This window comes from Pectinophora gossypiella, chromosome 29, assembly GCF_024362695.1.
Source record: "Pectinophora gossypiella chromosome 29, ilPecGoss1.1, whole genome shotgun sequence".
Classification (NCBI taxonomy): Eukaryota; Metazoa; Arthropoda; class Insecta; order Lepidoptera; family Gelechiidae; genus Pectinophora; species Pectinophora gossypiella.
Genome location: NC_065432.1, coordinates 2,350,914 through 2,377,268, shown reverse-complemented (window position 1 = coordinate 2,377,268; position 26,355 = coordinate 2,350,914). Strand labels below are relative to the sequence as shown.

Below are 26,355 nucleotides of genomic sequence, written 5' to 3'. Positions count from 1 at the left end.
CGTATACAGGGCGTTAGTTATATCGTAACGAAATCAGGGATGATTCAGACCATGATTCTGAATTGATATCAAGTAGAATTTTCCGTCGCAAAAGTATAGAACTGAAAATAATAAATACACTAAAATGTTCATGAATTTTCGGACCCATACCTACTTGTACGGTTACACGTATGTACTTGTGCGGGGTGTAAGTGACATCGTAACGAATACTGAAGGGGGTGATTCATCTCGTTATTCTGAATTAATATCAAGTGGAGTTTTCCAAAAAGCTTTCCAAAGAGCAAAAGTATAGAATTGAAAAAATCATGAATTTTGCGACGGCAAATTTCACTTGATATTAACTCGGAATCATGGTCTGAATTATCGCCCTCAGTATTCGTTACTATGTCACTAACACCCTGCATAGGATGTTTGGTTCTTAATGTTAATAACAACGAAGATGAAATAAAAAAGGTATTGACTATATCCTAATTGCAGTTAGAGATTTGTAATTGTAGTCGAGAGTTGCTTCTATGCTGTTCTGGGAGCAAATAAAAAACATAGAACACGCTTGTCTTCCCGGGCATGTCGTAAAAACCGACACAGGGATTGTGTCCTCTAACATGAAGACTAATGTTATGGGCGATAGGCTGATCCCTTATCACCATAAGGTTCATCATATCCAGCTTACGACATCGTATCAACAGTGGCTGCAAGTTGTCTTTGATTACTTGTGGCTCTGCCCACCCCATTAGGGATTACGGGCGTGAGTTTATGTATGTGTGTAGTCAGAGATATATCCATCGCAAGATGAACTAAGTACCCACGCCTCACCGAGCTTTCTGTTAGACCAACGTGATAGGTGAGCCGTATCGCCGTCTGTAATGGTCGAGCCAACTTTTGTTAGCGGAAACTTATTTTAATTATTGGTCTAAATTGAATACTACTTTATGAGTGACTGTGCGATATTATTTTGATACCTATTCTTGAAGATCATTGTTTTTTGCGAACCATGTTACCGGTACCGTTTTTTAAAGTTGTAACTGTTAAGCTCAGTTCCCGTCTAAAGACACCTCGGACACTTCATACAAAAATATCATTCCTACCGTCTAACACGTATGTACGCACCTAGTGGGTCGGCGATAAGCGCTGAATGAGGGAAACCGCCGACCACGCCGGCGGAGTCGCTATCGTGGTCCTGAAGTGTTGTTGTCGTGAGATGATTGACCGCCTCTATGGCTAGAGTAATCGGCTCGTCAGAATCGTATATTACGTCCTTCGGACGCCGATACTTTTCAGTACCGTCCCTAAGCGGGATGTTTTCGGAAGCCGCAACTACCAGAGGATTATAAGTTATGGGAAAGTAACAATGACATAGATAGATAGATAGATAGATAGATAGAATCTTTATTTAGGTTTAAGACGTTACATAAATTTCTTAATATTAAAATTTTAACATACTTATATGAAATGTAAGACTTAAAACTAAAAAGGGTACTAGCTCGGCTAATGTCGTATTGACCCACATGAGGGATGACATAGTAAAAAGTTTAACATGAGAATAGGTAAGTAGGTACTAAATAATAAGAATTTTGCCGTTTCAAATCCCTTTTAATAAATAATCCATTTTTAGTGCGGATGCGTATGCAGTAGTTTTAGCAGATGAGACATTCGTTATGTAAAAAATGACGATTCAAAGTCTATGTTACCTACTGAATAAAGATATTTTTGAATTTGAATTCGGAAGCCGTTGTTCCCGGTTACTATTTACTGATGTGAGTAATCGTTACATGAGCCATGTCAGGGGCCTTTGGCGGCTCAATCATAACCCTAACAGCAGGTTTGATGCGGTTGGTACTCCACCTCACAACCCACACGATAAGAAGAAGTATCCCTTTTACATGTGACACACGCTTATTAAGGCGAGTACACACGTGGCCGCAATTAGTGCTCGTACACACTCGCGTGCCGTTAATAGCCGTGTGTTACCGGCCGTATATATAATTTTATTGCGCCTTGAGAACGTCGCAAGGTCGAGTGGCACACTTAGAATTAACTATACTTATTACGTCTAAAGACGGAATCGGCAATCATATTAAGAAACCTACGTCACTCAAAATTACTATTATGGTAAGCGATCTACTTTTTACATAACATAAATCATCACCAGCCCATTAACGTCCCCACCGCTGGGGCACGGGCCTTCCCTATGTATGGATAGGGAGATCGGGCCTTAAACCATCACGCGGGCCCAGTGCGGATTGGTGGTTATTAACGACTGCTAATGCAGCCGGGACCAACGGCTTAACTTGCCTTCCGGAGCACGGAGGAGCTCGAGATGAAAACTTTTTTTGTGGTTTACCCTTCCCACGACCGGCCTTTGCGAAAGTTGCTTAACTTCAACAATCGCAGACCGAGCGCGTTTACCGCTGCGCCACTCAATATGCTTGTTTCTAACTAGTCAAATCAGCTACTTTTTTCTAAACGTCAAAACACAAAATTACTATGGAATTTGTATGAAAAAGCACTGTGACGTCATAGAAAAACGTGATAAAATGTCAGACTTATTTTTACGTTATTCTTGATTAAAATTCATAAATAAGTTAAATAGAAAAACAAAACGTTCGTCAGTTTTGAATCTGGCTTTATTTAGAAATCAGAATTTCATAATTTATCTTTGACGTAGGAAAATACCCAATTATCGCATTTCCAAATACAAAGTATACTAAGCCATTAAAAAGAAAATACTAATTTCCATGTTCATCAATGATTAGATTTATCTTGTATCAGAATTTGAATTCAGAATAATGTACTTTATTGTTGTTTTCTTCAAACTGGAATCAAAACAAAACATCAATAAAGCTAGTTCTAAATTCAAATTTCTTTTGACAAATTTTTAAAGTTAAAAAGTAAATTTAAAAAAAGATTAATGTCATAGACAAATGTTTTATAGAAGTGTTACAAAAATAACCTGGCAGAATTGTGATCACACAGAAGCCATTCATCAAGAATTGAATTGAATACAAAAATAACCTAACCGTAATGCTACCCTTAACAATTTAAAACACGTACATGTTGTAGTATGAAAGGACAGAATCCGTTTGTCGGAATTTACGACAAGTAGCTGAATAATTGATTAAACGAAAGCAAAAAGCAAAGTATAAATTATGTAATTGGGTAAGGTAATCAAATGTTATGGTATGTTTATGTTTAGCTTTCCACAATTAACACTTCAATTTACCAATTGACGTTTTATTAACATCATAAAATGTTCGTATTATAATAAACATGGGTAGTAAGTAGTTGAGGTTAAGAGGAAGTCTGGGACCTTAGCCAGGTTACAAGCTATTATGACAATCGACAATGACAGTGATAAAAAATGTAAGGAATTGACATGTCACCTCACCTTATGTCAAAACCATACATTTTTATCACAGTCGATTGTCATAATGAAGGACGTAATATACGATCCCGACGACCCGATTACTCTAGCCATAGAGGCAGCCAATCAGCTCGCGACACCAAACACTTCAGGACCCCAACCGCGCCGGCGTGGTCGACGACTTCCTTCAATCAGCGCTTATTGCTATCGACCCACTAGGGTCTATTAATTCTAATATTATTTCAAATATTTTTCCTCTCAGACGACGCCCTGAGCCGAGGTTCGCGCCCATCTGTTAAACTGTTAAACGTTGTACCGGGTGAGAGCCTTCAGCGCTCCCCATTTGTCCGGCCAAGTAGTTAATGCCATATGCGGCAAAAAAAAAATATCGTAATCGTTGGCAACTTGGCTAAATGTATCGAACTAATTTCTAAAGCGACTGAACGGATTTTCATGTGGTTTTTATTGTTATGTATGATCAGAAATGTATAGAGATATGCTGTATATATATATAATAGGCTAGTTTCCAATTAGTCAAATCAGTTACTTTTTACTAAACGTTAAAACACGGAATTACTATGGAATTTGTATGAAAAAGCGCACTGTGATGTCATTGAAAATCGTGATAAAATGTCGGACTTATTTTTACGTTATTCTTGATCAAAATTCATAAATAAGTTAAATAGAAAATGTTTTTCGTTAGTTTTAGATCTATCTTTATTTAGTAATCAGAATTTCATCATTTATCTTGAACCTAGTACGGTCACGAGTACTAATATGTCATACACTTTGAAACCATGTCACATTAACTTTTTTGACAAATTAAACCGTAAGACTCATTAAATGTCAAATATGATAGTGCGACAGGGTTCTAAAATGGGTACATGATATTGCTCATGACTGTACACGACACAATTATACCTAGACACAGAATACAATAGCACTACGTATAAAAGGGGCACTCTCTATCTATTTAAGCCGTTAAGAAGTTCGAGCGCGGATTATCTCTCTCCCTCACACTCAAAGAATATGACAGCACTGCATCTGTGTAAGAAAGAAATTCTTGTATGTAGCGTCCGGTCTGTGCCTAAACTAAACCACATCGACTCGCCTGTACTTACTAAACTAAGCACAAGAAACTTATTTTAAAAAAGCACTTTACTCCCACTAAAGATCTCTAAGTAAACACAAAAAAATTGCAGTTTAACGTAAGCAAATTTTATCAGTTTAACTCTAAAACTCTAAGCCAATGTTTAGTGAGCGCGCCAAAATATTTGCTTTTTAATTTTTAAATTTCGAATGGTATTTAACTGCCACCGCTCCCATTCCGGTCGCGTGCCGATATGCAAACAAATGTACTACGTTGGAGGCAAGGGATTGTCAAACTGTACAGCCTAGTGGTAAAAGATGACGGATTAGAGGCTGCATAGTTTTCGTAATCTTTGCCCGTGTATTTCGGACAATTTTTTTTCCTATTTTCCCACGCTGCTTGACTGCAGGTTTATGGAGATAAGTTAGTTTCTTAAATTAAATTGACAGGGAATCTAACGCCGCGGCATCGACTCATCATCATCTCTACGTCATCCCGCATTCACGGGGTCCATTTACCTAACCTGAAGATTTGACAGGTCCGATTTTTACAGAAGCGACTGTCTTTCTGACCTTCCAATCCGCGAAGGGAAAACCAACCCAATACGGGTTAGGTAGGTCACATTTTACATCAGAAACGCATTTCTCGGGAATGTGGGTTTCCTCACGATGTCATTCAAATTCAAAAATATCTTTATTCAGTAAGTAACATAGTTACACTTTGAATCGTCAATTTTTACATAACGAACGTCTCATCCGCCTAAAACTACTGCAGCTTCTCACAACCTGTATAGCCGGGGAAAAGAAGCTGCAAGAAAAACCTGGGAACAGGGCCCTAGACGTTGTTTAAAAAAATAAAAATAAACATAAAATATTGGTATACAATTGAGTAATTTAGCTGCCTAATATCAGTTCTCAGACAGTTAATCCGATGCATTCATATCTTCTAAATAATCACTAACTTTATAATAACCTTTTTTGTAAAGTTTTTTATTTTGTCATTTTATGATCCAAACATGTTTTCGACACAATGAGAGTCAAGAGTTCTTCCTGGGCTACCACGGCTTCCAAGGTAAAGCCGGGGCGTCGCAGATATATTTCATATATCCTCGTAAGGCCCGGATTTCCAGACACAATAGTTAAACAATGGGATTTGGATTTTAAAAGGACTTTGGGCCTTACGACCATATAGGTTTTTTTTTCTTCAAATTCGGCATTTTTCAAGCAAAAAAAAGAGTTTTCTTTCCGTAAATCTATAACAAACAAGTTACAGGGGCTTCCCTAAAAGTATCAATCAATCATTTTTATTTGCCAGAATACAATTTACAAAAGATGGTATAGTAGTCAGATGACACTTGTGATGGGAATGCCTCGCTCTTCCAACGCAATCAGTACAATTTGATTTACACTATACTGTCTTATTAAAATAAAACTTAGGTAAATTAAACATATACGTGTGTGTGTGAGTGCGTGTGCGAAAGGTAAAATATTAATTATCCAATCTCCTTATAAATGTTGGCAACCACTGGCACTCTATTTAATCTGTGGGACATGGCTTGTTGACCGTGTATGGACGTTTTACAAGTGCTATGCAAACTCCGTGAGATTTTCACCGGTACAGAAACGGTTTTAAGTGTTGGTGTACGGTCGGGCTTATAATAGAAAAAAAAGTGTTTCTCTAAAACTCGTATGTGGTTCAATTGCGTTTTTTAAAGTGCAAATATAGCATAAATGAAGTGGTTTCTTTATCATACATACATACATAAATTTAGGTCCGCACTCCTAGCCACATATTGACCCTATTAACGGGTCTGTAACTTTAGTTCGAATGTCAGTAGTACGATGAATGCTTGTTCGACTGAAATATTTTTCGAATTATGTTTTTAACGAACGATCATTCTTCCGAGTCAACTTTGTATCGAACCCATCCTTTACCGACGAACGGTTGACCGAAGCATTCATCGAACAACTCACATTTCTTGTCCCCGTTCAACCGTTCGTCGGTAGAAGAAGGATTCGATACAAAGTTGACTCGGAAGAATGATCATTCGTTAAAAAGGGTTTCGAAAAATATTTCAGTCGAATAAGCATTCATCGAACTACTGACATTCGAACTAAAGTTACAGACCCGTTACAGACCCGCTAAAATATGTGGCTAGGAATGCGAACGTAAATTCATGTATGTATGATAAAGAAAACACTTCATTTATGCTATATTTGCACTTAGAAAAAAACGCAATTGAACCACATACGAGTTTTAGAGAAACACTTTTTTTTCTATATAAGAATGATCATTCGTTAAAAAGGGTTTCGAAAAATATTTCGGTCAAATAAGCATTCATCGAACAACTGACATTCGAACTAAAGTTACAGACCCTATTTTAACATCATACAAGCTCACGGCTACATCCCAATTGTAATAGTCAGAGGTACATCCATCGCAAGATGAACTAAGTACCCACACCTCACCGAGCTTTCTGTTAGACCAACGGCGTGATAGATGAGCCGTATCGCTGTCTATAATCGTCGATTCAAACTGTGAAATTGCGCTTATTAATAAACCAGGGCTTGAGAAACTAGCCTGTGAACCACACGATCACAGTGACTTATCTGCATAGAACGGAAAAAAATATACACATACATATAACATAAACTGCCTATATACGTCCCACTGCTGGGCACAGGCCTCCCCTCAATCAACCGGAGGGGGAATGGAGTATACTCCACCACGCTGCTCCAATGCGGGTCGGTGGAGGTGCTTTTACGGCTAATAGCCGGGACCGACGGCTTAACGTGCCCTCTGAAGCACGGAATCATCTTACTTTTTCGAACAATCAGGTGATTCAAGCCTGAAAAGTCCTTACCAAACAAAGGACAGTCTCACAAAGTGATTTCGACAATGTCCCCATCGGGAATCGAACCCGGACCTCCAGATCGTGAGCCTAACGCTATAACCAGTAGACCACGGAGGCTGTCACTTATTCATAGACGTTTTCATAAAACTCCAACTTGAGTCATTGTCTACTACAAATACCATAGAGTTTATGGCATAGACAAACCTAGGCCTACAGTGAAGTTGCTTTCGAAATGGCGCGAAACCCACACAAATATGGCGACTTTCCAGTAATAAGCAAATATTCATTCGTCAAACAAAACACTGATTTTAACGGTAAAAAGACATTTTCGACTTTTACGACCGTATCGTGCATCTAGCAGCCATCTGTGATTTTTCGCCGCTACTAACAAAAAATCCCGAACGAATTTCGCTAGAATGTAAATTATGTAGGTTTTACTTTTACGACCAATAAAAAAGTTTTTATTATATTTTTAATTTTTAGACTGGTTGGTTGTAAATACTTTTAACATTTCTTTTTAAGAATTGAACAGGAAATGTACGGGCCGAAAACAAAACGCAACTTCATCATGATATGACTTTGTAAAGGCGGCTTAATTTTTATTTTGGACTTAATAATTTATTCATTCAATAATGCATTTTTGTACTCTGTCGTTTGTTATTTCATTTAAACTTAGTCTGAAACTATATAACTTGTATTTTAAAAGATGACGCAGTCTTGTCAACCAATTTACTAACAGTCAATGTGTTTGTTTGCAGTCCCTGATGCGGTCAATGTCGGTGGAGCAGCGTTGGCAGGACTTGGCATCGCTGCTGACCATCCCGCCGCCGCCCGACCAGTACCAGCATTACCACCAGCATCCGCATCATAATATCAGGTAGGGTTTTCTACACCAGCATCCGCAGCGCATCCCGGACACTTCATGCAAAAAACCTCGTTTTACACAGACACTACACATGGACGTTATCGTACGCGTGCATCTGTGTGTGCCTCTTTTAATATCTGTGTTGAACGCGGTTTTTTTATAAAGTCTCCGCGGAGTGCTATAAGTACCAGAATATATGTATTTATTTATTATATTGTTATGTACTTGTATGGATCATAATAATATTACAGGCATAAAATAGACGTGTATAGTGTAATTGCCGTAATATAATATACAGGGTGTTAGTGACATCGTAATGAATACCTACCTACTGAGGGGGATGATTCAGACCATGATTTTTATGATGAATTAAAAATATTAAAATAAAACTAAAAAAAACATGAATTTTGCGACGGAAAATTCCACTTGATATAAACTCAGAATCATGGCCTGAGTCATCCCTCAAAGTTTTCGTTATAACGTCACTAACACCCTGTATAATTTAAATAGCGGCTCGTTGCCACACACTACGTCTTCACTCCACCCCCGTACATACCCGTACGCGTAGTGCATTGCCCGAGACTACAGAATATATATTATGTGAATGGATTATATCGATTCTAGTATTTTATAATACACTTCTCATCAAAAAATTCGAAACACCTTGCAAGTTTACGTTTTGTCAGGATTATCAGAAAAATGTGTACATTTAGGAATAAATGTTAAATGTCGTGTAATAGTGAGTAATATGAGCTTATCAAATCTTAATGTTAATGTTCTAAATTTAAATGAATTTTTCATAGGTTTCGTATTTTGTTAAATGAGTCATTTTTATTCCGTATGGAGTATAAAGGAAATGGATAAAACAACACACGTAAATGAAAAAAAAAGCTAAAAAACGTTTATTTAATAACTTGTATTCCCTCCCCGAGCTCTAATTACTGCTTCCATACGGTTCTTCATCGATCGGATGAGAGTCACGATCACATGCTGTGGTATATTGTCCCATTCCTCTTGGATTGCATCTTGCAGCTGGCTAAGTGTTTCTGGGGCAGGATCTCTTGCTCGAATTCGTCTCTTTAATTCATCCCACAGATGTTCAATGGGATTCATGTCCGGGCTTCTTGCTGGCCATTCCATAATAGAGATATCGACGTCGTTAAGATAATCTCGTACGACGCCCGCGGTGTGAGCCCTAGCATTGTCGTGCATGAATATGAAGCCGTTGCCAATAAAATGTGCATAGGGCATCACATGAGGCTCGAGACACTCTTCGACGTACCGATGACAGTTTAGTGCAGGCAGACGTGGCCCAGACACGAAAGCAAGCTCTGTCTTACCGTCGGCGCTGATTCCTCCCCAAACCGTCCACGAACCGCCACCATAGCTGACCTTTTCTTCAATGCAGCATTGTGCATAGCGTTCTCCGTCTCTTCTGTAGACCTTGTTCCTTCCGTCGTTACCATACAGCATAATTTTACACTCATCAGAAAAGAGAACTTTGCTCCACTGTAGGTATGACCAATTTAGGTGCTCACGTGCAAAGTTAAGGCGCGCTCTTCGATGGTCTGCAGTTAATTTCGGCCCATTTGCTGGCTTATGCGGTACCAGTCCACAATCCTTCAACCTTCTTCTAATTGTAGAGTCACTTACAGCCACCCTTCGTACAACACGAAGCCGCTGCTGCAGTTGAAAAGCGTTAAGGCGTCGATTTCTTAAAGAAGTTGTTACAATAAATCGATCATCTCGCTCAGAAGTGACCCGATTCCTGCCAGATCCTGAACGGCGCGTGAACAAACCAGTCTCCCGATAACGTTTATAGACTCTATGAACAGATGACAGGCTTAGATGCAGTCTTGCAGCCACAACACGCTGACTAAGGCCAGAATCCAGCAATGCCACAACTTGGGCGGCTTCTGTGGGCGAAGTACCCATACGTTTTAGAAAAAAAACCTTTTTTCAGACGTCCCAAAGTCACAGTATTGAAATAAAAAACAAAAAGTTTAAGGATAGGCGCCAATTTTTAGTTTTTAAACGCTAAATGTACTCCAACCCTAAACACACATTTGTCTCAAAACAGTGATTCATTTCGTTTATAAGATAAACAAATGAAATTCTAATTTTGAATTTAGAATTTTCGCTTATTACTGTAATGGCCAAACTGCCAGCTATACATTTATGTATTTGTTTTCATCGTATGAATTCTTTTTTGTGTTAAATTCGGACAGAAACAATGAAAACGGAAGTGTTTCGATTTTTTTGATGAGAAGTGTATATTACTTATTTATTTATAGATTGAATTATACCTACGTGTATTACAATAACATGTATTTGTGTACTTATGTCAACACTACAAAACGAAAAAGCAGTTAAAGGATATTTTTGTAGCTGTACCCGAGAAGATTTTTATAGATTTCGGTTGAATTAATATATATTATTTTGTTGTCTACAGTGCTCATGGCGCAGCCGGATATGCTCCGAACTACCACCCTCACGCACCGATACCGCCAATGCCGGACAAACACCCGGACGCCTATGGTAAGATGCATTGATATTTTTAGAATATAATATAAATTGTTTATTATAAAAGCACGCCACACACAAAGACAAGACAGTAACATCACTTAACTTAGTGCAAGTACAGTCATGAGCAATATCATGTACCCACTTTAGAACCCTGTCGCACTAGCATATTTGACATTTAGTGAGACTTACAGTTCAATTTGTTAAAAAAGTTAATGTGACATGGTACCAAAGTGTATACATATTAATGCTCGTGACCGTACAGTACCAAAGTTCGAACCGGCGCTTCCCGTTTTCCTATTTCCCTTGAAAAAGTAAGAGACGGGTAATCGACAGGCATAAAATTTATGGAATACACGTCAATTTTAAGCAGAAATCTAAAACAACCGTCTAAATTTTTACATCGGCCAATAACCCGACAAATTTAAGTAGACAGCACGTCAAACGGATTACATACCAGCGAGATGCCTATTTTATTCGCACGGGTTATTCATTCATTTTAAAATTAACTTGCTGTCAATCATCCGTCCCTTTCCTTTGCGGCAGATAAGACAATGACGGCTATATATTAAAATAAAATTAGGAGGTTTCTGCAGAAATCGGGGCCATAATCAGCCTATATAAGTCCCACTGTTGCGGACAGGCCTCTTAGAAGATACCGCTTGATACCTATGTCAAAATGTAAAACTTATAAAATGTTATCATAAATATGTGGTAAGAAAGTATTATGAAGGTATTTTTGAAAACTCAACTAAACATTCTTCAGAATAATTGAGTGATGCATTTCGTTCACAGCGGGCGCGGCCGCACCGCTGGAGCCCAGCGCATACAAGGTGGAGTCTGCCCATCATCAGCAACACGACGGACTCTACTATCAGGTAAGGTCATTTTAAGTCGTAAGACCGAATGTTCTAAAATACTTTTGTTTGACTATTGTCTGGAAATCTTGATCTTGGGAGGTTATAAATGCAGACTTCAGCCAGACAGAAACAACTATCGAAATTGACATAATAATAAACATATAAAACTATACTTAAAATATAAGTGCAACAATGATCTTGGGAGGTTATAAATGCAGACTTCAGCCAGATAGAAACAACTATCGAAATTGACATAATAATAAACATAATAAACATATAAACAATACTTAAAATATAAGTGCAACAATATTGTTAAAATATAGTCATTCATTGGCCTTATACGTCTGTTTCAGACGATTTATGACGTCATTGCCTCGAAGAAATGCACTTTCTTTCATGGCTGTGCAAGCCAATCCTAGAAAATATAGTATGATAAATAAAAATTGTATCACTGACTAATAATTAAGTATGTTGTCCTCTCTACCAGTTGCAGTGCCCTTACCGGGTCCATGTTGATTCTATAATACTTCTGTATTTTTATAACACCACAATTTGTATGAACATTCTACATTTCTTTTTCTATTTGATCTACCCACTTACAAACCCAAGTATCAGACCAGTGCCCTGTTTAGCAAAACTTACAAGCCCTGTATTACAAGAACTTTTCTTGTAATTTTCATTCATCATCATCAGCCGTAGGACGCCCACTGCTGGGCATAGGCCTCCCTCAAGGATCTCCACGATTATTACATAAATGTATTGCATGCACAACATGCGCAACGTGATAAAATTGTCATTTTATCGATTCTGACGATATGATTATGTCGTTTTGTCGATTGGTGCTAATATGTGAACCCGAATAAGTCATGTCGTTCTGTCAAAATACGAAGAAAATTACGTGACACGCATGTTAGGGGGAAAAAAACAAACTACTCTATTTCGACAATATTGAAATTATATAAATTATTGAATCTGAAATTTATTGTGTTGCTGTTGCAGTTTCTTGTCATTTCTTCTCCTCAGTCATAACGCTGCGAAATGGCGTAGATTTAAAAATGTTAAATGGACCTGAAAAAAAATTATCCATGATTATGATTATGATTTCTGAGTAATTATATTCCTCTTTCCAGAATACTACGTCGGAGATGGCGCCTCCCGGCAACCAGGACGGGTTTCTGCAGTCCATCCTAAACGACGAAGACTTGCAGCTCATGGACATGGCGATGAATGAAGGTAAGACTTCTGCATCTGTATATGATAAGTTAGTTATTAGGCGGCGTATTTCGCTGAATATTCTTCAGGACCAGACCAATAGATGACAGAGGCAAGAACTGGCCTTCGATAACTATTTTCTTTTCTATTTTTTTACCGTTATTTTTGGATGCAAATGTTTTTATTCTCACGTGACAACACTATAAAATGTCTATATCTAATCTCATACATATAAAAACACCTTTTAGCTGAAATAATAGCGATAATTGTCTCATAAAAATGAATATCACCTACTCCATTTAAACTACGACTATAAGAACAGTATTCGTGATTTTTTACTTTTTAAGTAATAACTAATTTAAATGAGGTTACTTGCTATAACATTTATGAAAAAACGTCCCGCCTAATCTTATTTATCAATAAAACAGTATTTAACAAAGTTGCCGTTTTAAGCCAACAGATGGCGTTAAAATTGTAGGCGTGTCGATAACACAATCATTGTTAAACTGCCGGAGTATTATAAATAATTAAGATACTTTGTAAATATGTATGATAGTTTGAAACTGTCCTACTTGACAACGATTTCTAGCAAATAAATTATGTAAACACAAATATTAAACTTATTCGTTATCATTTCACGAACGACATGATAATCACTCGTCAACTCAACAATAAATGCTCACAAACAACCCGCGGACTTTGTTTGCGGCGGCCATCTTGGCTTTACTATCTAATATCGTGTAGTAATACGTGACGAACACTGATATGCAATCGCCCTGATAACGTTCTTGCTTTGTCACTCGATGTTTCGGCAGAATAATTCCAATAGCCCGGTCAAAAATTATTAAAAAAAATGTAATAAAGTAAATCGGGAATGACTAGCGATTTTTCATTATGTAAGGAATAAATATTTATAATTAGCCGCTCGATCAAGGTCATCGCATGTGTTCTGTGATTGTGATATAAATTCCATTTTTGAAATTGGTTCTAATTTGAAAACATTGGAAGTGACAACTTACAATGTATTGGCGCGTAAGTATTTTTATTTTGTAATCTGTATTTAATTTTTGTTTTTTTTTTCGTGACATTTTGACGTTTCATACTAGTTATAAGTAGATTGAAAATAAAATCCTTATGTAACGAAATTACAGTTCGGTCTCTAATAGCCGAATTTATATTGATGGCATTGTTTTAAGACGAAATTTGTAGCTAACCCTATCACAGGCTTCGGTCTTTTTGGATTGCTCCTGTAACACTGCATTATAAACAATTTATTGCGTTAACACGCTCTCTTGGATCTGTTTTGGATAGTGGTGTAAATTAGCTATATGAACTTGTAATCATAAATATATAAATAAATAAATACTTAGCTGAATGATTTAAGATTAAAAGACATTAGAATAAGTAGGTAATAGTATAGCTACGTAAACATTCTGTATACTGACCATTGCAAGGCATAGATGGTGAGTGATACACTTAGTTCATATGACTCACTCACTCAAATAAATAAACTTTACACGAAAAACAAATCCGGTTGGACGCTAAAATTTGCAATTGGAACATAACGTATATATATTTTTATTTTATTTTTAAACTGTAATACCATGTGACATGCAATAAAGAAATACATTTATTAGGGGCACCCAACAATGATACAATATTGTTTACTAATTAATATTACAATATTTGTCTTGGTAATTGTACCACCAGCGTCGTTGACCGCATTTTACTAAATAAATAAAGAGGCAGTAGATTAATATAATAATCATAATCGTAGCAGCACGCCTATATCCTCGAAGGGGTAGGCAGATGTGTCTGGAAATTTACAGTTGCTTCTGAAAAACACCAGAATACCTTCAGGTTACGAATGGGATCCCTGTGAAACACTAGAAATGATGTTATATGATTAAAACTTTGAATGTTTTTCGCCGAAAATTCAAAAAAATTGAATCATAAAACCGAATACTTTTTTTAAAAATCCGGACTCCATTGTTTTATTATTGTGCCTGGAAATCTGGATCTTACGAGGTTAAGGCGAACTGTTTCGTAAAATAAATTTATTTTGAATGATTGATATTGTAGTAAATTCCTTCACCTCTGTAAAGGTCGGACTTATTTAATCTACATTTATAAAGCTGAACAAATAAGTAATCGTAAACTTACACAATGTTTATAAATAACATAGGCATTATGCGGAATTGCGCTTTGCCTAAAGTGAACTTTGTGAAAAAGTAACACTTCATTTGGCGCTTAGTTTTTGAAACCAAAATGTCACTTTTAGTTTATTTACTTTTTTGTTTGTTATTTTTGACGCTGTTTATTTCTGTACGATCTCTGATTTTCTTCGATGAAATTATGTAAACATAAAATGAAACAACTAATAAAATGAAAATAATTAAATAAAACGTAAAAAGTAAATCTCTCTCTCATTTCTTCTTGGCATATTGGTTAAGCGTCATCTAACGAGTTATTAAGAACTTCTTTCATTTTTTATTCTAAATAAAACAATAAAATCTCCCTTTACCAAAACTAATTAGGATAGGTTCTTATTTAAAAATAATAAAAATGGCGCCAAATCGATACCATTTTTTTTTTTTAAATCCGAACAACGTAATGTCAAATTAACAAATATATTTTTTATTTTCTGTTGTATGAAATTATCCATTAAAATGTTTTACAATATAGGAAAACCTGAAATTCAATAAATAAATACTGTTTCTAATTGTCATTGCCATCTTTAAATCTACTGATAAAGTTAATTCCTATAATCCCTTTACACGACGCAACGACTTTCTAAATTACAACTGTCATACTTACTCCCATAGTTACTGCAATATATTTTTAACACGTTATGTATTTTTAACATGTACACAAAACATACAATAATATTTTAATCTGTTTATAATTATTGCAAATTTTATTTTAAGTTATACCCGTTATTTCCTTATCCTTTTCTTATCCACCGAAAAGGCAAGAGAGGGATGATTGACAATTGAAAATTTTAAAATGAATGAGTGAATGAATGAATAACTGTTTGTTCGAAGGAAAATCTTTACAGCGCCATCTATGTTGTTTTTGAGGAACGTAGTCTGGAAAGTTCGGGAATTATAAAATTAAGCCAATATTTAGCGTCTATGTTGCTCATGTCACATTTCTCGTGACAGATAAAATAAAATAATCACAGATAAAAAATGAATTCGCGATTAGCTACTTTACTCGTGTAAGGAAATAAATGAGTCACTTTCGATAAAAATACAAGGATCTTAGTTGAAGTACATTGACAGAGGGCGCTGGCGTGCGTAATGTCCATACATTTTCTATCTGTAGCAACTGTCAAAAGTGACGTTTTCTTAGGATAATCCGTTAGTTCCGATCATGCGCACGTGCTAAAACGGCCACATTGGAACAATTCATCTAAAAAAACAATATTGCGGCATATAAATGTTAAATAAGATTTGTTGACTGTACTTTTTAGATGAATTGCTTCGATGTGGCCTTTTTAAGAAAATAAATGAATCAATTTCGATTCACTTTGACATCACATTTTCGATGAAAACATTAGGTAAGAATTGCGCTCTATCGGTCAGTTTTAGAACTAATGAATCGTGGGCGTCACATTTTCTTTCGGCCGCCGTGGTCCAGTGGTTGAGCGTTGGGCTGACACTGGGGACATATCACAAAAATCACTTTGTGATCCCTAGTTTGGTTAGGACATTGCAGGCTGATCACCTGATTGTCCAGAAGTAAGATGATCCGTGGTTCGGCAGGCACGTTAAGCCGTTGGTTCCGGTTACTACTTACTGATGTAAGCACGTAATCGTTACATGAGTCATGTCAGGGGCTTTTAGCGGCACACGATAGAAGAAGAATTAATATAAAAAGTAGCACATAACATTTTACGGTTTACAGCAATAAGTAAGTCTTCTTCTTCTCTTCTTCTATCGTGTGGGTTATGAGGTGAATTATCAACCCTGGTGTCAGGGTCATTATTGAGCCGCCAAAGGCCCCTGACATGGCTCATGTAACGACTACTTACTTACATCAGTAAGTAGTAATCGGGACCAACGGCTTAACGTGCCTTCCGAAACGCGGATTATCTTAATTTTTGGACGATCAGGTGATCAGCCTATAATGTCCTAACCAAACTAGGCATCACAAAGTGATTTTTGTTAGATCGGGATTGGAACCCGGGACCTCCGGATCGTGAGCCCAACGCTAAACCACTGGCCCAAGGAGGCCGTTAATATTAAATAAATAATAAGTAAGTAGTAATAATAATAGAGGAGCTCGGTGGCGCAGCGGTTAACGCGCTCAGTCTGCGATTGTTGAAGTAAAGCAACTTTCGCAAAGGCCGGTCATAGGATGGGTGACCACAAAAAAAAAAAGTTTTCATCTCGAGCTCCTCCGTGCTTCGGAAGGCACGTTAAGCCGTTGGTCCCGGCTGCATTAGCAGTCGTTAATAACCATCAATCCGCACTGGGCCCGCGTGATGGTTTAAGGCCCGATCTCCCTATCCATCCATAGGGGAGGCCCGTGCCCCAGCAGTGGGGACGTTAATGGGCTGATGATGATGAAGTAGTAATAATATTAAACAAGTAATAATGATGTTAATGTTGTGCTCTACTAGTTAGTAGGCATACGCAGAGTCGCTGTGCATTTTAATTAGTTCATTATCAACAACTTTGACCTACAATTGAATACGCAGACAATAAGTACGTTAGTCATCCGATTAATTCCGATTGTTCAATACGAACGACAATCCAACATATTTTTCACGTTATTTAGACTCCGAAGCTAATTTTAACCAGTGTTAAATTCTCGTGATATTAAATTATGATAAAACAGACAAACACAAGATAATGCTGTTTGCCTAACGATGGCATTTATACGACAATCTGAATTCATATCTTTTATTCCATCTGTTGAAGCGTCTCTCTGTAACTGGTGGATTATAATCTGTGCCTGCAAAAAAAAATCTAAAAAGGGTTTTTATAAGTGCAAGTTTTTGAATTAGGTTGTTTATAGTGCCCACTTTAATATGTACGTGGATGTGAGGTGATAAAGCGGTTGGAAGCAATCCAAACGCAATAATCGAACTAAAATCGTATTTTAATCATCATGGGAATTTATTCTTATGTTTATAGACTATTTGTGATGTGCGATATTGTTATCATTAAGTGACTCGAAAAACTTTTTTAGATAAATCTGCATTTGTGTGTTGGAAAAGAAACTATTATTTTCAACTGATCATTTTATTGATCTAAAGAAATATCTAAAGACATTTTCAGTGATATTAAAGAAAGTTGTGTTAAAGGGACTTATAGACATTTGAAGTTTAGAAAGACACCATTTTATAGACTAAAGTGACAGCGAGTTATCGAGGGTCTTTTTCAGTACACCATTCGGATTATATTTTCATTGACGTCAAATAAAAGCCTACTTATGACATTCTTCTGCCGAAGCCGCGCCACGAAGGGTAGAAAGGGGCATATTCCCGACTGCTGTTATTGTTTATGCCGATTTTGTTGTGCTTTAAGGCGCCCACGAACGAGCTGCGAGTCGCTGACGAAAGTGTCCGTCGACGTATTAAAACGATACAACTTTTGTCTCTGGTCGTTCAAATACAAACAATTTTACGATAAAATATGATCCGCCAAGTAGATTGGAGCATCTGAAGAACGCGGGAAAACGGTACGTCAACTGTTTTCTAAAGATAAACTGACAAAGGAAAGTCATGAATGTTTAATTTGGAATCAAGTGCTTTGGAAATAATAGCTGAATGTTTGCACCGCCACATTTGCACAGCGTCATAGGAAATTCCGAAATAGAAGAATCTGATTGCGGCGTAGAAGATTCGAGGATTTATGGATGATGCGGCGCGTAAAGCCTAACCAAACATTGATATATAACTGAATGTCATTCTACGTATTGACTAGCCTGATCGAAAATATATCTACAGAAGATATAAGGATATAGACACACACATTTCCACTTAAATATTGTATGATAAACTATTGAGATTGCCAAGATATTTAAGGATGGATTTGTCTGTAGCGCCGTTCCCGTTCGCCGGTCGGCCATTTTTCCAAGTGACAACATTCTTAAGTCCTTTATTGTACACGGAACCAGACTATTTGAATCCATATTTCAAATTTTACGATGGTGAGTTGAATGATGACAAAATTTAGTTACTAGTATCCCTACTGTTAGGTAAAGGCCTCTCCTTTCTCTTTCCATTCTTCCGGTAAGCCTCGTGCCATCTCTTTTGGGTCTCCCATAACGTTCTGAGGCACCCAATACAATGTGACAATAATTTACGCCCGCCAGTCTGAATGCAAGCAATAAACATATCAGGCGACGCGATGTATCGCAGTAAAGAACCGCAAAGGTTATGTAAAAAAAGTTTTATTACCTAGCCTTTAGGCAGATAAGACAAGTGCCCTGTTTATCAAAACTTACAAGCCCATAGTACATATTATGCTTGTCTTCCCGGGCATTTCGTAAAATCCGACATGGTGCTAATTCCTGCAGACGCTATCTAATTTTATTTTAAGTTATACTTGTCATTGAAAAAGAAAGGGACGGGTAATCGACAGGCATAAAATTTATAGAACACACGTCAATTTTAAGCAGAAATCTAAAACAACCGTCTAAAAATTTTACATCAGCCAATAACCCGACAGAGTTAAGTAGAGAGCACGTCAAACGTATTACATGCCAGCTAGATGCCTATTTTATTCGTCCGGGTTGTTCATTCGTTTTAAAATTAACTTGTTGACAATCATCCGTGCCTTTTCTTTTCGGCGGATAAGAAAATGATGGGTATAAGTTAATTAGGAGGTGTCTGCAGGAATCGGGGCCATTGTACTTTCTAACATGATATTGTAATGGGGATAGGCTGACCCCTTGTCACTATAAGTTTCTACATAACCATCTTAGGACTTCATAGCAACAGTGGCTGCAAGTTGTCTTGTAATTTCTTGTGCCTAAACCCACCTTATTAGGGACTAAGTTATGTATGTAGGAAAGTGAGAATGCTATGTAAGGATAATGAATGGGAATTTCAGTGTTTATGGTATGAAAGGAGGATGGTTAATGAATGGGACGTAAGGCAGTTTTAAAAAGTAAGAAAGGGGAGTCTTTGGTGCGATGTCGGTCGGGTGGGAGGATTTTGGTTTTAATATAAGGTGTGTGTAAATAAAAGAAGTCAAATATATCCTGTTATTTCTATATCCCACATGTAAAAAAGCACTTTCGTTTTTTCTCAAATATAAATAAAATGAAAACAAAATAATGTATTTTGCATTTTATTCTTTTATCTCTCTATATCAAAGGATAAGATTGTATACCGATAGTTTATCAGTGCCAGTGACATAAGATGTTGTTTTTCATAATAATTTATGAGATTTTCTTTTTTAAAGTAGGGACTTTCCAATTGACGTTCCCCAAACACACGATAGATGGCGTTGATTTTTCTTCGTTTAAACTTCTTACTTCATGTCTTGAGAGCCCCGTTACATGGTGTGGTTACAGCAACATTACATTATTGCAGGCGTACCGAATACTCAGGGGAATGATTCAGCGCACGATTTAATTAGTCATCATCATCAGCCCATTCACGTCCCCACTGCTGGGGCACGGGCCTTCCCTATGGATGGATAGGGAGATCGGGCCTTAAACCACCACGCGGGCCCAGTGCGGATTGATGGTTATTAACGACTGCTAATGCAGCCGGGACCAACGGCTTAACGTGCCTTCCGAAGTACGGAGGAGCTCGAGATGAAAACTTTTTTTTGTGGTCACCCATCCTATGACCGGCCTTTGCGAAAGTTGCTTAACTTCAACAATCGCAGACCGAGCGCGTTTTTACCGCTGCGCCACCGAGCTCCTCTTCCTGCAATTGTTGCACCGTATATGGCTGTATGTTACATGTATCGTTGCATTGTTTCAGGCATGTACACGATGCGAATGTTGGACGGCGCGGCCGCGCACCCCGCGCCGCACCACAACCATTCGCACATGATGGTGGCCGGTGAGTGTGTTTCATAATTATTAAAAAAATATTTTTTTTTTTTTTAATTTTTTGGCCTGGTTACATAGACCTTTAGGCCACGTCTTCATTTAGAATAAAAAAAACGGTTATTCAAAAATAGAACAGTTTATTAGTCAGGCAAAAGGACGCTGCTGAAATACAATTATAGGCTAGTTTCCAACTAGTCAAATCAGTTACTTTTTTCTAAACATCAAACCACGAAATGACTATGGAATTTGTGTGAAAAAGCACACTGTGACGTCATAGAAAAACATAATAAATTGTTTGACTTATTACTACGTTTTTATTGATTAAAATTCATAAGTAAATAAGTTAAATAGAAAAAAGAAAATGTTTTTTTGTTAGTTTCAGATCTATCTTTATTTAGTTATCAGCATTTCATAATTTATATTGAACCTAATACACGACCCAATTATATCACTAGTATTTTTAGCTTACGTAAACATGCAAAATCGAATTATCGTTAATGTAAATTAATAAAATTAAAAGTGGCAAGTCAGAATTTAAAATTTAAAAGCGATGTTGCAGTAACAAAATTGTCGAATGTTTTTTTTTAAAAAAGCTCTTGTCATTAACTTAAAATTATTAGTTAGCTTAGCACCGTAAGCACGCGACCCTTTCTCGCCGCGACAGAGATCGTCTGTCTCTTTCTGTGCAGTACTGTGAGAGAGTGACGGGTGACGTATGCATGTGATCTGAGCTGTATTGGGCTGGTTTTCCCTTCGCGGGTTGGAAGGTCAGACAGGCGGTCGCTTCTGTAAAAAACCGGACCTGTCAAATCTTCAGGTTAGGTAAGCGGACCCTGGGAAAAACGGGATAATGCTAGGGTGATGTATCGGTTGCAGAGCGAGACTCGGCGTCAGACAGCGCGGTGTCGTCGATGGGCTCGGAGCGCGTGCCCTCGCTCAGCGATGGCGAGTGGTGCGATGGCAGTGACTCTGCGCAAGAGTTCCACAGGTAACAACCGCCCTTCAACACCCACACCTACACTCTCCCACAATCAGGCACTTACTGTTGCGGATATGTCGCAGCCTGATTATACAGGGTGTTAGTGACATCGTAACGAATACCGACGGGGATGCTTCAGACCATGATTCTTGAGTTAATATCAAGTGGATTTTTCCGTCGCAAAATTAATGTGTTTTTTTTTAGTTTTCTTAAATTATTTTCAATTCTATACTTTCGCGATGCAAAATTCCACTTGATATTAACTCAAAATAATCAGCTGAATCATCCCTCTCAGTATTCGTTACGATGTCACTTACACTCCATACATCAACTCAGAATCATGGTCTGAATCATCCCCCTCAGTATTCGTTACGATGTCACTAACATCCTGTAACACCTTATTGGACACACAACTAGGAAAAAAAATGAACACATATGTGAAGAGGTCTCGAAGTTTTCGTTACGATGTCACTGACATGCATATTTTTTGTGTTTACAGCTCAAAATTCCGTCCGTATGACTCGGCGTACGGACGCGAGCGCGCGGCTCCGCATCAGCCACAGAAGAAACACCATATGTTCGGGAAACGATGCTTCCAGGTAAGTCACATACAATAAGTGTCTCGAGGTCGAATCTCGGTGGAGACATTATAATTCAGAATCATTTATTCAACGTAATTATCATGGATAAATTTGTTGAAGGCTTATGTGACCTTTTTTATTTTTTTAAATTATTTTCAATTCTAAAGTAATATGATCCGTGCGTCGGAAGGCACGTTAAGCCATTGGTCCCGGTTATTACTTGCCGATGTAAGTAAGTCGTCATTACATGAGCCATGTCAGGCCTTTGGCGGCTCAATAGTAACCCTGACACCAGGGTAGATGGGGTGGATACCTCACAACCCACACGTTAGGAAAAGATTCCATTTGTGCCGGTTTATATATGTCATCATTAACAGCCGTACGACGCCCACTGCTGGGCATAGGCCTCCCCTAAAGATCTCCACGACAATCGGTCCTGCGCTGCCCGCATCCAGGGGCTTCCCGCGACCTTCACCAGATCGTCGGTCCTCCTTGTAGCGGGTCTACCTAATTTATGTATGTGATCGAATATTATTATTGATGTCCAGGAACAACAGCAGCCCACTTTGGAGCCGCTGGTGCCGCCGCGTGCGCCGGGGGTCGTCAAGAACGAGTGGCCCGACCACGCGTACCGACCAGATAACGTGCACATGCATAACCGTAAGTACAACGCGAACCAGGCTACATTCCCTAAAAATACGTATAATATACCTACATGGTGCTGTAAAAAATCCTCCTTCCAAATTTCCTTCCGTCCTTCTAATTTCATGGATAACATGGTTATTATTCTGATCAAAATAAAGACAAGCAATATAGGTAGCAACATAATTCTATACATAATCTGGTCCAAATATCAAGCAACATCCCCAACGACCAACAACGACCAGCAACGATCTATCTATCTATCTATCTAACAATCATTTTTATACAGGGTGTTAGTGACATATCTCAAGACGTCCACCACCACCTTATGATCATTTTGACAAATTCAAATTCAAAAATATCTTTATTCAGTAGGTAACATAGTTACACTTTGAATCGTCAATTTTACATAACGAACGTCTCATCCGCCTAAAACTACTGCAGCTTCTCACAACCTGTATAGCCGGGGAAAAGAAGCTGCAAGAAAAACCTCGGCACAGGGCCCTAGACGTTATTTAAAAAAATAAAAAACATCTGTCTTGCTTTTTTGTAATTGTTTTAGTGGAAATTTGATATGATGTTGTGATCTTTTTTATTGTGTGTGGCACCCTTTTTTAATAAACTATTTCTATTCTACATTATGCATCTTTTATCCTTTTTGGGTATAAATGACGACCCTTTTTATTACACTCGGCCACAATTACAACTTCCACCCATTATTGTTCTGATCAAAATAAAGAGAAGCAATATAGGTAGCAACATAATTCTATACATAATGTAATCCAAATATCAAACAACAATTATTTTTATATGTTTCTGCCATTATATTGTATTTTGGAATAGTTATGTAAGTACTCGAGGAATGAGAAATAAGGTAATTATCACGTTAAATCTGAACAGCGCCATGTATATTATTTTTAAGTCCCTCATTGCGATATACTCGTGAGCTTATGTTATATATGTGAATGTTAATTTCCAGCGGAGTTCGCCCGCGGGCTGGCGCCGCCGGTGCCCGTCCCGGCGCTGGACCTCAACGCGCCGCACTCCAGCCATGCTTTATTACAGGTTAATATATATTTTATCTACTTATTTACATCATCGTCATCAGCCGTACGACGCCCACTGCTGGGCATAGGCCTCCCCCAAGGATCTCCACGACGATCGGTCCTGCGCTGCCCGCATCCAGCGGCTTCCCGCGACCTTCACCAGATCGTCGGTCCACCTTGTAGCGGGCCTACCCACTGAGCGTCGTCCGACACGTGGTCGCCATTCTAGAACCTTTCTGGCCCATCGGCCATCGGTTCTCCTCGCTATGTGTCCATTTACATAAACACCCTATATACGTCCCACTGCTGGGCACAGGCCTCCCCTCAATCAACCGGAGGGGGTATGGAGCATACTCCACCACGCTGCTCCAATGCGGGTTGGTGGAGGTGTTTTTTTTTACGGCTAATAGCCGGGACCAACGGCTTTACGCGCCCTCCGAAGCGCGGAATCATCTTACTTTTTTGGACAATCAGGTGATTCAAGCCCGAAAAGTCCTTACCAAACAAAGGACAGTCTCACAAAGTGATTTCGACAATGTCCCCATCGGGAATCGAACCCGGACCTCCAGATCGTGAGCCTAACGCTCTAACCACTAGACCGCGGAGGCTGTTTGAGAGACCTATTTATTTACTTTAATTTTATTTCCTCAAATCATAGACTAAACAATAACACTACGTATAGAAGGTACACTCCGCGCTCCGATATAAGAGGAAGGGAGGCTATAGTCTATGCCAAATCTATTTTAACTCTTTATTTTTCAGTTTCCTTCCACCGAATGCAATTAGAATACCATTGTATTTAAGTTTATAAATTATGTTTTGGCGGCGAGGGTGTGCTGCCGCCAAAGGATGTTTTCGGGGTACCGAACTGAGCATAGTACCCCGCTAGCCACAAGTTGGTAGTGTGACTAGGGATCGACGATCCAACAGTGTTGTGTTGGAAGTTGTATATATGCGTCTTGCCGTGAAAACTTCGATACCGCGTTTCACGACCGCTTGAAGAACGTGGCGCCATCTGTTGCATGTGAGCGGAACTAGGTGGCCAACTAGTTGGGTCCGCTACATCACTCCCCCCCTCAGACCGGAGGTCGATTCAAGTGCTTCAGTGCTCTTCAGGAATGCCGTGTTGCCTGTAATCCCAGTGAGTCGGGAAGAGGTGTGTACGGCGTGGGTTGTGCTCCTATCCACGGTGAGTCGGGATGGGGAGCTGCTCCTATCCGCGGTGAGTCGGGATTGTGGAGCCGGCGACTGGCGAGAGGCGAGAAGGCGGCCTGCCACGTGGAGCGCGTGCTCGTCAGCGTGGTGTGGCAGTGGACCTCATGTGTTGTGTCGCTGTTGCGTGTGGAGTGCCAGGTCCAGGCAGCTTGGGCAGCTGGTCATGGAACTGTAGATGCTCCCAAGTCCTGGTGTGGAGTGTCAGATGTCCAGGCAGCGTCGTAGGCGGCTGGCAGGTGGACGTGCGATGCTCCGACTGAAGGCTGATGATGAACGCCTGTTGAGGGTTGATGCGGGGTGATTGATGCTGGTGGCGGATGATGCAGGTGAGACGCAGTTGACTCCGACTCCCAGAAGGTGTAGGCAGGAAGTGTTCTGTCGAGGGTCACCAGTTTGGCGGCGAGGGTGTGCTGCCGCCAAAGGATGTTTTCGGGGTACCGAACTGAGCATAGTACCCCGCTAGCCACAAGTTGGTAGTGTGACTAGGGATCGACGATCCAACAGTGTTGTGTTGGAAGTTGTATATATGCGTCTTGCCGTGAAAACTTCGATACCGTGTTTCACGACCGCTTGAAGAACGTGGCGCCATCTGTTGCATGTGAGCGGAACTAGGTGGCCAACTAGTTGGGTCCGCTACAATGTAATACAAACTAGATTTAAAAAAAAAGGAAAACGTGAAACAGTAGGACTAGGGCCCTGTGCTGGGAGGTTTTCTGGCCACGTCTTTCCCTCAGCGTTACAGATTCCGATGTGGTAGTAGTTTTACAGCTAGTTACATAATATGTAATTAAATTTTTGACGTTCAAAAAGCGCTGACGAAGTAAGCCAATTTTGAAATATAAATATTTTTTTTATGCAAAACGTACGCAAAATTTTGTGCGTAGTGAAAGCAATAGTTATACCTACAGGGTGTTAGTGACACCGTACCCAACACTGAAGGGATGAGTCAGCTCACGATTCTGAGTTAATATCAAGTGGAATTTCCTGTCCCAAAATTCATAATTTTTTATATTTTTTTAAATACTTTTTTTTCTTTAAATAATTCTTTGCGACGGAAAATTCCACTTAATATCAACTCAGAATCATGAGCTGAATCATCCCCCTC

At 38.7% G+C, this 26,355-nt stretch overlaps 1 protein-coding gene across 10 annotated transcripts in view; it reads left to right on the top strand.

Moving 5' to 3' along the window:
- The window catches only part of LOC126379371 (nuclear factor erythroid 2-related factor 2-like), a 128,143-nt gene that overhangs the window by 93,540 nt on the left and 8,248 nt on the right, over positions 1–26,355 (top strand). For all 10 annotated transcript variants that reach the window (XM_050028103.1, XM_050028102.1, XM_050028101.1 and 7 more), the window contains exons 8-16: positions 8,064–8,182; positions 10,623–10,708; positions 11,489–11,571; positions 12,684–12,786; positions 20,717–20,797; positions 21,664–21,775; positions 22,266–22,365; positions 22,896–23,007; positions 23,969–24,054. In XM_050028103.1, coding sequence (XP_049884060.1) covers positions 8,064–8,182; positions 10,623–10,708; positions 11,489–11,571; positions 12,684–12,786; positions 20,717–20,797; positions 21,664–21,775; positions 22,266–22,365; positions 22,896–23,007; positions 23,969–24,054 — 882 coding nt within the window. The remainder of the gene's footprint in view (positions 1–8,063; positions 8,183–10,622; positions 10,709–11,488; positions 11,572–12,683; positions 12,787–20,716; positions 20,798–21,663; positions 21,776–22,265; positions 22,366–22,895; positions 23,008–23,968; positions 24,055–26,355) is intronic.